A 14,828-nucleotide genomic window follows, 5' to 3' on the forward strand; every position below is an offset into this window, starting at 1 on the left:
TATATATATTATATATATAAAAAAATATATATTATATATATCAATATACAGCCACTATGGAGAACAGTATGGAGGTTCCTTAAAAAACTAAAAACAGAACTACCATACGACCCAGCGATCCCACTCCTGGGCATATACCCTGAGAAAACCATAATTCAAAAAGACACATGTGGTGCATGCTCCACCCACCCCGGAGCCTCGCCCTCCGCCACGATGAGCAAATGAGCGCCAGAGAGGGCGTGAAATTTAAATTCCACTCAGGGGAGAAAGTGTTGTGCTTCGAGCCTGACCCCACCAAGGCACGAGTGCTGGACGATGCCAAGATTGTCGATGTTATTGTTGGTAAAGACGAAAAAGGCAGAAAGATCCCAGAATATCTGATCCATTTGACTAGTTGGAACAGAAGCTGGGATAGATGGGCAGCTGAAGATCATGTCCTTCGTGACACTGATGAAAATTGGAGATTACAGCGTAAATTGGCAAGAAAAGCTGTAGCTCGCCTGAGAAGCACAGGAAGAAAGAGGAAGCGCTGCAGGTTGCCAGGTGTGGACTCTGTCTTAAAAAGCCTCCCTGTTGAAGAAAAAGATGAAAATGTTGAAAACTTAATAAGCGGTTCCTCTGATGACAGTAGTGAAGAAAAGGATGAAGAAATAAGTGAAGAAAGTGATATTGAAGAAAAGACTGAAGTGAAGGAAGAACCAGAGCTGCACGCAAAAAAGGAAATGGAAGAAAGAACAATAGCTGTAGAAATCCCTGAAGTTCTGAAAAGAAGCCTGAGGACGATTGTTACTGTATCAACAGGAGGAAACGGTTAGTGAAACTTTCATGCCAGACCAACATCATAACTATTTCGGAATCGTACGTGAAGCATTTTGCTATCAATACAGCCTTTTCAGCCAATGAGAGGCCTCATCACCATCAGGCTATGCCACACGCCAACATGAGTGTGCATTATATCCCAGCAGAAAAGAACGTTGACCTTTGTAAGGAGATGGTGGATAGATTAAGAATAACCTTCGGGGCTTCCCTGGTGGTGCAGTGGTTGAGAGTCCGCCTGCCAATGCATGGGACATGGGTTCGTGCCCCAGTCCGGGAAGGTCCTACATGCCGTGGAGCAGCTGGGCCCGTGAGCCATGGCCGCTGAGCCCGCGCGTCTGGAGCCTGTGCTCCACAACGGGAGAGGCCACAACAGTGAGAGGCCCACGTACCGCAAAAAAAAAAAAAAAAACCAAAGAATAACTTTTGATTACACTCTCCCATTGGTTTGGCTCTATCCATATGAACAAGTTCAGTACAAAAAGGTGACTTCGTCCAAATTTTTTCTTCCGATTAAGGGAAGTACCACAAACGCTAATCGGAACCCGGAGGATCTCTCTCCAAGCCCACATTTGTTGAATCCATCCACGCCACAGCCCACAGAGAGTCAGCCAACCACAGGCGAGCCAGCTGCCCCCAAAAGGTGCAAAGCCGAGCCGGAAGCCTTGCAGTCTCTGAGGAGGTCCACATGCCACTCTAACAATTGCGACAGGCTGTCTGAGAGCAGCGGCTCGCCTCAGCCCAAGTGCCGGCAGCAGGACACGTCTGCCAGCACGCCCAAGCTGTTTCTGCACCTGGAAAAGAAGACGCCTGTTCATAGCCGATCATCCTCACCTGTTCCTCTGACCCCTAGCAAGGAAGGGAGTGTGGTGTTTGCTGGCTTTGAAGGCAGAAGAACTAATGAAATAAATGAGGTCCTCTCCTGGAAACTTGTACCTGACAGTTACCCCCCAGGTGACCAGCCACCTCCACCCTCTTAAATTTATGGGGCACAACACTTGCTGCAATTGTTCGTGAAACTTTCAGAAATCCTTGGAAAGATGTCCTTTTCTGAGAAGAATCTGAAGGCTTTACTGAAGCACTTTGATCTCTTTCTGAGGTTTTTAGCAGAATACCATGATGACTTTTTCACAGAGTCTGCCTATGTTGTTGCCTGTGAGGTGCACTACAGCACGAAGAACCCCAGGGTGATTTATTAAGGTTTTGATGGTTCTGGAAGAACAGTTTCTCTACCTAGCTTTGTGCTCTTGGTCCCCAGTAAAGAACTAGGGAGTTGGTGGGCCTTCCTTACAGGCAGAGCGAATGCGATACCCCCGTCGGGGGGCTGTGGCGGGCCCATTTGTTTGAGCTGCTTACCTCCCGTAGTTATTTCTGTTATGGATTACTTCCTAGGTGCCTGAACGGCCTCCAACATGTGACCCTTGCCATGGTACATGTCATCTGTGACGGCGGGAAACGAGCAGCTGTGTTCACAGTGAAATGTTCACGAAAGTGTGTGTAGGTTGGGCTGTTTCAGTAGACAGGAGTTACTTGTTAGCAATAACCACATTTTTTTAGTTATTTGTTAGCAATAAACAAAATCGTTTTGCAAAAGGCGTTTTCATTCTTGTGATTAGGCTAAGCAACAAAACATTAGTTTTGCTTGGAAACTGAAGAGTAGTCCCAGAGCATTTTAGAGGGAGTTGATATTGATGGCAAAAGAATATTTGCAGGTATACATTTGCTTGTTACAGTTCCTTTTCTATAAAACCTTATTTTTGGTGATCTCGATAAAGCATTGCCTGAATGTTTGAGATTTTATAGCTATACTCGGTTGTGTAATGTTACAGTTCCCTTTCTGTAAGATGTTATTTTTGGTGATCTCAAATAAATCATTGCCCATCGTGTTGGAAAGAACCAAGAGAGAGTTTTCAAAAAAAAAAAAAAGACACATGCACCCCAGTTGTCATTGCAGCACTATTTACGATAGCCTGGTCATGGAAGCAACCCAAATGCCCATCGACAGACGAATGGATAAAGAAGATGTGGTACATATATACAAGGGAATATTGCTCAGCCATAAAAAGGAACAAAACTGGGTCATTTGTAGACATGGATGGATCTAGAGATTGTCATACAGAGTGAAGTAAGTCAGAAAGAGAAAAACAAATATTGTATATTAACGCATACATGTGGAATATAGAAAAATGGTACAGATGAACCAGTTTGCATGGCAGAAATAGAGACACAGATGTAGAAAACAAACGTATGGACACCAAGGGGGGAAGGGGTGGGTGGTGGGATGAACTGGGAGATTGGAATTGACATATATACACTAATATGTATAAAATAGATAACTAATAAGAACCTGCTGTATAAAAAATAAATAAAATAAAATTCAAAAATTAAAAAAAAAAAAAGAATATGCTTCCCGGGTTACAATCTTCAGTTTGGCTTGAATAAGATTCCCCCTTTTTCCCCTCTTAACTTGATAATTAATTGAATTTTTGTCAACAGGACAATATCTACTGTCACTATTGAAGGCTTGGCTTAGTGGTCCCTAGATAGTCCCAAACTGTTCCTCTACAAAAGAATTCCCATTTCTCTGGTAAATGTGTCTTTAGTTCTTATGGTGACCTCACTCATGCTAAACAGATGACACCCATTCTCTAGGAGGGGGATGTACCCTCCCTGCTTGTATGAACTTCGGGTTGTTGTAAACAGGGAATGCCCTCTGTACATCAGGGCTGAGATTGACACTCCTTCCCTGGAATTTCACATAGAGTACCAGAACATATGCCCTGAAGCCAGAGGGCACACAATGTCTCTCCAAGCAACCAGAAGTAGAAGGAACTTGAGTGTCAGGGGGATATAATATTTAAAAAAAAATTTTTATAGCTTCACTGAGATGTAATTTACATATAACACTGGTACATTTAAGGTTTACAATGTGATGACTTAATACATGTATGCATTGCAAAATGATTACCACGTTAGGGTTAATTAACACTTCCATCATGTCATGTACTTGTGTATGTGTGTGTGTGTGTGTGTGTGAGATGAGAACATTTACAATCTACTCTCTTAGCAACTTTCAAGTATATAATAAAGTCCTGTAAACTATAGTCACCATGCTGTACATTAGATTCCCAGCACTCACTCATCTTACAGCTTGAAGTTTGTACCCTTTGCCCAACATCTCATTTCCTCTACTCCCCAGCCCCAGACAACTACCATTCTACTCTGTTTCTACGAGTATGGCTGTTTTAGATTCCACATATAAGGGAGATCACACAGTATTTGTCTTTTTCTATCTGGCTTATTTCACTTAGCATATGCAGAGATATACAAGTTCAACTCCCTCTTAGGCCATTTGATCTTGGGCCAAATAATTAACTTCTATAACCTCAGTTTCCCTCTGTATAGGATGGAGAAAAAACAGCTACTTCCTCAAGAGTTGTGTGACTCAAACAAGATAATATACATAGGGCCTTTTGCACGGTGCCTGGCACATAGTAAGGGCTTAATAAATATTATTAGCAGTATTAATAGTAGCAGCAGCATTAAGCATCTATCTACTCTGTGCTAGAGACCTGGCTAGGCGATGGAGATACAATTCATTCATTCAATATATATATTGAATGTATCTAAAGGCTTTACTTGTATCCTTATTTTTGATATAGAATAAAACCAACAAAGATCTTTGACCATGTGGTGCTTACATTGCAGTGAAGAGACAGATAACCAAGAGTGAGAAAAGCAGCTATTATCCTAAAGATACAGACTAGCGAACAAGCACAGCACTAGGGGAAGAGTGATGGATGTAACCACATAGGCCATTGAGCAGGGTTACCTAACCTAGCTTTGGGGGGTCAGGGAGGGCTTGCTGGAGGATATGTGGGAGTTGAGTCAGATCAGAGAGTCCTGTATCCTCCTGGTAAGTATAATAATGGCCCCCAAAGGTGTCCACAACCTAATCCCTGGAACCCATGAATATGTTATGTTAAGTGGCAAGAGAGAATGAAGTTTGCGGATGGAATTAAGGTTGCTAATGAGCTAGTCTTGAGATGGAGGGATTATCCAGGTGGGCCCAGTGTAATCACAAGTGTTCTTATAAGAGAAAGAGGAAGGCAGGAGGGTCAGAGTCAGAGTGATGAGACGTGAGAAAGGCTCAGTGGGCCGTTGCTGGCTTTGAAGATGGAGGAAGGGGCCATGAGCCAAGGAATGCAAGCAGCCTCTAAAAACGGCAAAAGCCTAGGAAACACATTCTCCCCGGGAGCCTTCAGAAAAGAATGCAGCCCTGTCAACCCTTGCTTTTAGTCCAGTGAGACCCATTTCAGATTTCTGATCTCCAGAACTGTAAGATAACAAATCGGGGTTGTTTTAAGCCACTAATTTTTTACCTACAATAGGAAATGAATACACCCCCCTAATACCTTAAGTCTTGGACAGAGCTGGGGCTCTTGGAAGTCAGGGAAAGCTGGAGCAGAAAGCTCACTTGTCTGACATCCTCCAAGGGTCTTGACTCAAATCTTGGGAAGCCAGCCCTGCAGAGCCTTGTTTAGGCAAATGAATCAAACGTCCCAACCCACACCTTCAGTAATCTTAGTTTTAAAATTTCTTTCTGTCCTCCAGCAGTAACTCTGAGATTCTGCAGTACAGTCTCAATGTAATTTAAGCCTGCTTAATAAATTATTAGTTGACTGGACCTATAAATGAATCAAGAGTCCAGCTCAATTCAAGTCAGGGAGAACTCTGAGAGCTACTTGGGTTTTAAGGGTTAGGAGAGTGTAGGGCAAAAGGAACCTGGCTGAGCGTGGAGAGTAAGGCAAGTCAGTCCTTGGGACAGATCCTCCAGTTCTTTGCCTGGAATGTTCTTCTCTCAGCTCATCTTATACTTCTGATATTAGCACAATGGTGAACTACACATGGAGGCCTTCCCCTGATATCTCATCTAAAGAGGCCTCCCCTGGTTATGCTCAGTCTTTTTTTAAATTTTTTAATTTTTTATTTTTTAACATCTTTATTGGAGTATAATTGCTTTACAATGGTATGTTAGTTTCTGCTTTATAACAAAGTGAATCAGCTATCATATACATATAACCCCATATCTCCTCCTATGCTCAGTCTTATCTCCTGTTTATTTCAATCAGAATATTTGACTTAGTTTGCCCTTATTTATTTATTTACTTCTTTATTGTCTACTAGCTTTCTCTTCCAGCAGAAGATAAACTCAGTGAAGGCCAAGACTAACTTATCTTACTTACTGTTCACCACTAAATCCCAGTACAATGTGCTGGATACATTTTTTTTTTTTTTTTTTTTTTTTTTTTTGTGGTACGCGGGCCTCTCACTGTCGTGGCCTCTTCTGTTGCAGAGCACAGGCTCTGGACACGCAGGCTCAGCGGCCATGGCTCACGGGCCCAGCTGCTCCGCGGCATGTGGGATCTTCCCAGACCAGGGCACAAACCCGTGTCCCCTGCATCGGCAGGCAGACGCTCAACCACTGCACCACCAGGGAAGCCCTGTGCTGGATACATTTTTAAATGAAGGAAGTAATGTATGAACTGAGATCTGGGATCTGAATGAATAGATGTTAACCAGGTTAAAAACGGGAGAGGAGTGTGTGTTTGGTGAGAGTTTTAAGAGGGGTGAAGCTTATTGATCCCCCCTTATAACGCTGACCCTGTAGGAGTCTGCTGGGGTCTGTTCTTGAATTTCTTCTCTTTATCAGCACTTAACTCCAGATGGTCTCATCGACAAATCCCACTGTAAGCTGATGACCCTCAAATTTATATTTCTTGCTTCTACTTCTCTGAACTCCAAAACTGTACTTCCAGCTACGTACCTCATACCTCCATGAGGATTTCTAATAGGTACCCATTCCTAAGGCCACTGATCCCCCCTCCAGTCCCTGGAGCCAGACAGAGCCTTACAGATACAAACTGTGTCCACAAGTGACACCAATCGGTGATGGGTCAATTGGATGAGGAGAAACCAACCGTGTCCCCAGCACTCCCTTTTCACCCTCCCCTATTTAATATTTCCTCAAAGCACTTTTTACCATCTGACATATTGTATATTTGTCTGTTTATTGTCTTCTCTCCCTATAAGGATATAAGCACCTTGTGGGCAGAGAATTGATCTCTTTTATTTTCTGATGTGTCTCTAGCAATTAGACTGGGGCCTGGCATGTAGTAAGTTCCACTAAATACTTGTGGATCAGTGAATGATTGAATGATTAAATGCTTTTACCCACATAATCCCATTTGAACTTCACCTCAATCTTTCTTGAGACCATTATATTCCACTTACATATATGAAGATCCCTAAAATTTAAATGATTTTCCCAGCTCATATAACATATAGTTAGAAAATCTGGAGATTAAATTAGCTTTCTGACTCCAAAGCTTGGTGCTTTCCATAACACTGAATGCCTCCACCACGTGGGCCTGGTTACATCACAAAAACTGCCTCTAATCTGGCTTCCAGTTTTTTTTTTTTTTTTTTTTTTTTTTGTGGTACGCAGGCCTCTCACTGTTGTGGCCTCTCCCATTGCTGAGCACAGGCTCCGACGCGCAGGCTCAGCGGCCATGGCTCACTGGACCCAGCCGCTCCGCGGCATGTGGGATCTTCCCGGACCAGGGCACGAACCCGTGTCCCCTGCATTGGCAGGCGGACTCTCAACCACTGCGCCACCAGGGATGGCTTCCAGTTCTTAAGAGTAACTGAAAAATCCTTCTTTTAAAAAATAACTTTATATGCTTGTGTAAAAATGAGTATGTTTGTTATGAAAACATAGAAAAGTATGAGGATAAAAATAAGATACTACCCCACACCCCATCAGCTAGGACACTGTGACAATCAACTGGTGACAATTAATCTTATTGTGATGACTCTTAAAATCTGTTCTTTCCCGTTTCATTTTCCCCAAATTGGCAAATATTACCATGATTGATCCAATTTCTTAGACCAAAACCTAGGACTCATCCACAATCCCTCTCTTTATCTCACTTCCCATATCATCAAGTTATACAGACTGCTTTGAATGTATGTCTGGAAACTGACTATTTCTCTCACCTTGACCACTGTCATCTTAGTCCAGGTGACCATATCTTACTTGCTTGGATGGTGACAATAGCCCCATCATAGATTTCTTGTTTGGACAATGACAAAAGCCTCCTCAAATATTCTCCATTTCCATTTTTTTTTGCCCTACTAGTTTTATTCCCTACACAGTAGCCAGAGTGTTTTAAAAACATAAACTAAATTACTTTCTGACTCAAAACATTTCAGTGATTTCCCATACTTAAAATAAAAAATTCTTACGATAGCAAAAAGGGCCAGTAAGCAACGGTCACAAAATCCTTTTAATTTCTTAAACATACCAAGCTTATATCTACCCCAGGGCCTTTATACTTACTATTTTTTCTGCCTGGAATGCTCTTATCTTAAATGTTTGCATGCTCTTATCTTAAATGTCTTCCCTTTATATCACTTAAGTCCACACTCAAATACCACCACCTTAGAGTGGCTAGCCCTGACCTTCCCACCTAAATTAGTCCCTGGCTGCCACACCTTACCATTCTCTATTCCTTTACTTTATTATTCTTTTTTTTTTGTGGTACGCGGGCCTCTCACTGTTGTGGCCTCTCCCGTTGCGGAGCACAGGCTCCGGACGCGCAGGCTCAGCGGCCATGGCTCACGGGCACAGCCGCTCCATGGCACATGGGATCTTCCCGGACCGGGGCACGAACCCGTGTCCCCTGCATCGCCAGGCGAACTCTCAACCACTGCGCCACCAGGGAAGCCCTGCTGCTATGTTTTTTCAACAACATTTGTAGAGAAGGAAAAAGAGTGTAACAGAAACAATTTAAACTTAAATGAAATTTATATTTTCGAGATTATTGGGTTGATACCTTTTCAAAGTGCATTTATCTGCCCTTTGCAGTAAGTTTCATTTACTCATCAAAACCCGCCACAAAAATCAAAGCTGTCAGTGTCTCCTATGAAAAGCCATGTGCTCCTGATACTCCAAGGCTGTGCTGAGCTCTTTGTAATGCTCTTCTTTTTTTCTTTTATTTTTCTTCCTGAACTCTTCCTTTTGCAACCTCCCTGCTATTCTGCCTTCCTGAACGGCTTTCTCTATATTCTCTGATTTTCATCAGTGTTCCCTTCCCGCAACACCCTATATGCTTCAGGACTAGACAGAAAATGACAAATGATTGGAGCTTGACCTCTTTCTTACATAAATGGAGCTTGGAAGCAACCGGTTCAAGACCAGTGTTGTGCTCATCATATGGCCCAGGCTCCTTCTAGCTTGTTGCTCTACCTATCTCAACACACACTTAACTTATTGTCCAGACAGATGTTCCAGCCCCATTGTCACATTCACAATCCAGCCACCAGGAAGGAGCACACCTTCTTCCTTCAAAAGCAAACTTCCCACCCTCATACCCTGCTGGTAAGAATGGATAAATGAAATGTGCCAGATACATATTCAGCAATAAAATGAAATGAAGTACTGATCCATGCTGAGACATGGATGAACTTTGAAAACATTATGCTAAATGAGAGAAACCAGTCACAAAAAACCCACATATTGTATGATTCCATTTACATAGGGTGTGTGCATTATATCTCAATAAAGTTGCTTAAAAAAATAAAAACAAAAGCAAACTTTCCACAGTTTTACACATGACTCCCACTTACATCTCATAGGCTAGAAAGCAGTCACATGGTCATGCCCACATGCAGGGAAGCTAACAGATGCAGTCTTTATCCCAGCCAGCCAGCCATGTGCTCGGCTAAAAAAACCAGAGGTCCTGGTATATATAGCATAGGGAACTATATTGAACATGTTGTAATAACCTATAATGGAAAAGAATCTGAAAAAGAACATATTTTATATATATATATATAACTGAATCACTTTGCTGAACACCAGAAACTAACACAACATTGTAAATTAACTCTACTTCAATTTTTAAAAATCAGAGGTTCTCTTACAGTAAAAAGAGAGGACAGATATTACAGAACACTGACCATCTCTGACCCATCCTTTGTCAGACCTTGTACCTTGTCCATCTACCCGCAGAGGATCACTGCATGTACTTCTCAGGAACATGACACTTAACTTTAGGTAAACTGATCTCTTTCCCAGAATCTGTGCGGGGATGTGTCGGCTCTGTGTTCTCATATATTTTAGGTCAAAATTCTCTTCATTTGGCAGCCATTCTTCATAGTTTTGTTTGATAACTTTTGCCTTGTTAATAGAAGGTGGAAGTTTCTTTTTTACTTTTTGCTCTTTTATTTTGCTTTCAGTTGGTTTCAGGACTTGGAAGTGAATTCAAAATGCCCCTTCCCTGCTATCTTTAACTGGAATTTGTCAGAAGAAATATTCTTGAATATGCTTGCCCCTAAATGCAACCCTTCCAGGGTTTCTTCTATTTTTGGATCTAGCGGGACCTCCAGGATTGGATGTTCACGGCTCTCTATAAACAGCTGCTCCTCCCGACCAGATAAACTTCCCTCAGAACTTGGTCCCCCAACACACATTATCTGCTCCAGTCACGTCTCACTTGTCAATAACAGTTTTGTATAACCTGGGTCTTCCCTCATGGCGCAGTGGTTGAGAGTCCGCCTGCCGATGCAGGGGACGCGGGTTTGTGCCCCGGTCCGGGAAGATCCCACATGCCGCGGAGCGGCTGGGCCCGTGAGCCATGGCCGCTAGGGCTGCGCGTCCGGAGCCTGTGCTCCGCAACGGGAGAGGCCACAACAGTGAGAGGCCCGCGTACCGCAAAGAAAAACAAAAACAAAAACAAAAAAAGTTTTGTATAATCTGTAGAGTGCTGTGCACATGTCAGTTGTATTTATGTCCCATATTGCCTTGACTAGGATGCCTTCCCCCTTTGCCCATTCCGCAGGGCCCTCAGGTGCAACCCGTTAAATCTAAATGCCGCCTGTTTGCCCCCAAAGCAGCTCTTCTTGGGATATGGCGCCACCTGTTGCCCAAGTTGAAAACATGGGAACTGGTCGAAATTCTCCCTTCTCATTCACCTCCCGCGTTTACTCACCCTCGAAGCCCTGTCACTTCTTTGCTGCCATCCTCACCACGCTTCCTGCTTCTCCCCTGGACAGCCACTGCTTGGTTCTGCGCTCCTTCACCCCTGCCTGGACCGGCCCTGCTGCATGGAACTCACCCACGCCAGCTGCACACCTCGTGCTCTTCCTTCAACGCAACCACGTCGCGCCTCCCGCTCGCCCCTCCCTTCTGCCCTTCAGACCCTTTATTGGTTTTCCATTCTCCTCGGTTAATTCCAAACATCTGTCCCGGAAACAAAGCCCTCCAGCACCTGGCGATCACTGACTTTCTCACCTCTCTTCCCTAACACCCTTGTTTCCTGCTGGTTTTGCCAAACTATGAGCAGTCTTTCAAAAGACTGCATTTTTTCCCCTCCAATTTTAAAAAATCATGGTAAAATACACCAACATAAAAGAGTGTTTAAACAACTCCTCTCCCTCCATTTGGAAGCTAGCTGACTCCTATTTGTGCTTCAAAACCAAGTGCAGGCATCATTTTCTATAAAACTTTTCTATCACTTACCTCTGGTCTGACTTCTGTGGTACCTTTCTTGTGTTTCCTTAGAAAACTCTGTGCGTACTTCTCTACAAACATAGCATTATGCTGTCACTTTTGGTCTATTTGTTTGTCTTCCATGATTAGAGCATAAGGCCCTTAAGACCAGGGACAATGTCTTCTTTCTGGATTCCCAGTCCTTAACCTATACTTGGTATATAACAGGGATTAAACAAATTCTGAAGAGCAATAACAAAAAATGAACTATCTCCTCTCTATTCACATTTTGTTGACCTTATAACAGGGCAGGAAATGACTCACTGGAATTCCAGAAATCCAGGCTCTTCCATATGCTCCCACTAACCCTGCTTCCAACAGGGCAATTGTTGGTTTAGTGACACGTTGATTCAGATTGCCCTCTAGCTGATGGAAAACGTGCATGGCATGGACTCTGAATCCGTTCTGTGTACCAGTGTTGCCTAATTTGTCAATAGCCTGTACCTGTGTAATCCTTACTGCGAGTAAAGAGGTTCTTTCTGAGTTTGAAAAAACTAATGTAATGTGTGTTTACTGATACGACATCATGTGAGGTTAACTGGACCAGTAACAGTCTATGGGTCCAAATGTAGGGGGGGGCAACTATATTTCATTGATTCTAAGGTGCTCTTGATTTCACATTTTAATGCTTCTGAAACAGAGATGTATCTTAAAACAGATGGCATCTTAGATTCAGAGAAATACAACATTATAATAAGAAGTATAAGAGAAATCCAACATCACTATTATACCAGAGAAATATAATAACCAATATTAATTGATTTAATTGTAACTGAGCATGGAATATCACACATTAAAACAGGAAACAGAGTAGAAAAAAAGCAATGAATGGCTAAAAGCTTGAATTTGCATTGACTGTGGGAGAATTTTCAGTGACTTGATAATAAAAACCATCATTTATGAGCCCCTCCTAATTGCCAGGGAAAATACATACATTATCATTAATCCTCACCCTCCTAACCTGGAAGGTAGGTGGTGTTAATTCCATTTTTTAGATGAAGATCTGAGAATGTCTGGACCTGCCCAATGTCACAAAGCTAGAATACGTCAGATATGATCAGATTTTAAAACCTATTACCAAAAAATTGTATAAATGATCTTATTTGCAAAGCAGAAATAGAGACACAGACTTAGAGAACAAACACATGGATACCAAGGGGGGAAATGGGGGGTGATGCTGAACAGGTTTTCATGTGCTTCTTGGCCATCTGTATGTCTTCTTTGGGGAAATGTCTATTTAGGCCTTCTGCCCATTTTTTGATTCGGTTGTTTGTTTTTCTAATATTGAGCTGCATGAGCTGTTTATATATTTTGGAGATTAATCCTTTGTCCGTTGATTTGTTTGCAAATATTTTCTCCCATTCTGAGGGTTGTCGTTTTGTCTTGTTTGTAGTTTCCTTTGCTTTGCAAAAGCTTTGAAGTTTCATTAGGTCCCATTTGTTTATTTTTGTTTTTATTTCCATTACTCTAGGAGGTGGGTCAAAAAAGATCTTGCTGTGATTTATGTCAAAGAGCGTTCTTCCTATGTTTTCCTCTAAGAGTTTTATAGTGTCCGGTCTTACATTTAGGTCTCTAATCCATTTTGAGTCTATTTTTGTGTATGGTGTTAGGGAGTGTTCTAATTCCATTCTTTTACATATAGCTGTCCAGTTTTCCCAGCACCGCTTATTGAAGAGACTGTCTTTTCTCCATAGTATATCCTTGCCTCCTTTGTCATAGATTAGTTGACCATAGGTGCGTGGGTTTATCTCTGGGCTTTCTATCCTGTTCCATTGATCTATATTTCTGGTTTTGTGCCAGTACCATATGGTCTTGATTACTGTAGCTTTGTAGTACAGTCAGACTCAGGGAGTCTGATTCCTCCAGCTCCTTTTTATCCCCTTGAGACTGCTTTGGCTATTCGGGGTCTTTTGTGTCTCCATACAAATTTTAGGAGTTTTTGTTCTAGTTCTGTAAAAAATGCCATTGGTAATTTGATAGGGATTGCATTGATTCTGTAGATTGCTTTGGGTAGTACAGTCATTTTCACAATATTGATTCTTCCAATCCAAGAACATGGTATATCTCTCCATCTGTTTGTGTCATCTTTGATTTTTCATCAGTGTCTTATAGTTTTCTGAGTACAGGTCTTTTACCTCCTTAGGTAGGTTTATTCCTAGGTATTTTATTCTTTTTGTTGCAGTGGTAAATGGGAATGTTTCCTTAATTTCTCTTTCAGATTTTTCACCATTAGTGTATAGGAATGCAAGAGATTTCTGTGCATTAATTTTGTATCCTGCAACTTTACCAGATTCACTGATTAGCTCTAGTAGTTTTCTGGTGGCATCTTTAGGATTCTTTATGTATAGTATCATGTCATCAGCAAACAGTAAGTTTTACTTCTTCTTTTCCTATTTGGATTCCTTTTTCTTCTCTGATTGCCACGGCTAGGACTTCCAAAACTATGTTGAATAACAGTGGCAGCAATGGACATCCTTGTCTCGTTCCTGACCTTAGAGGAAATGCTTTCAGTTTTTCACCATTGAGAATGATGTTTGCTGTGGGTTTGTCGTATGAGGCCTTTATTATGCTGAGGTAGGTTCCCTCCATGCCTACTTTCTGGAGAGTTTTTATCATAAATTGGTGTTGAATTTTGTCAAAAGCCTTTTCTGCATCTATTGAGATGATCATATGGTTTTTATTCTTCAAGTTGTTACTATGGTGTATCACATTGATTGATTTGCGTACATTGAAGAATCCTTGCATCCCTGGGATAAATCCCACTTGATCATGGTGTATGATCCTTTTAATGTGTTGTTGGATTCTGTTCGCTAGTATTTTGTTGAGGATTTTTGCAACTATATTCATCAGTGATATTGGTCTGTAATTTTCTTTTTTTGGAGTATATTTGTCTTGTTTTGGTATCAGGGTGATGGGGGCCTCATAGAATGAGTTTGGGAGTGTTCCTTCCTCTGCAATTTTTTTGAAGAGTTTGAGAAGGATGGGTGTTAGCTCTTCCCTAAATGTTTGATAGAATTCACCTGTGAAGCCATCTGGTCCTACACTTTTGTTTGTTGGAAGATTTTTAATCACAGTTTCAATTTCATTACTTGTGATTGGTCTGTTCATATTTTCGATTTCTTCCTGGTTCAGTCTTGGAAGTTTATACCTTTCTAAGAATTTGTCCCTTTCTTCCAGGTTGCTCATTTTATTGGCATAGAGTTGCTTGTAGTAGTCTCTTATGATGCTTTGTATTTCTGTGGTGTCCATTGTCACTTCTTTTTCATTTCTAATTTTATTGATTTGAGTCCTCTCCCTCTTTTTCTTGATGAGTCTAGCTAAGGGCTTATCAATTTTGTTTATCTTCTCAGACAACCAGCTTTCAGTTTTATTGATCTTTGCTATTGTTTTCTTTGAT

General features: G+C 41.8%; 1 protein-coding gene across 1 annotated transcript; it reads left to right on the forward strand.

The window, feature by feature from the left end:
* The first annotated feature begins 221 nt into the window (after positions 1–221).
* LOC116741650 (male-specific lethal 3 homolog) lies at positions 222–2,042 on the forward strand. Its single transcript, XM_032608532.1, is given in 3 exon segments — positions 222–771; positions 774–1,005; positions 1,232–2,042. Coding segments are annotated over 3 exon segments (1,566 nt in total). The 3' UTR covers positions 2,016–2,042.
* Positions 2,043–14,828: the final 12,786 nt, after the last annotated feature.

The sequence above is a fragment of the Phocoena sinus genome, chromosome 16 (assembly GCF_008692025.1).
Source record: "Phocoena sinus isolate mPhoSin1 chromosome 16, mPhoSin1.pri, whole genome shotgun sequence".
Taxonomy (NCBI): Eukaryota; Metazoa; Chordata; class Mammalia; order Artiodactyla; family Phocoenidae; genus Phocoena; species Phocoena sinus.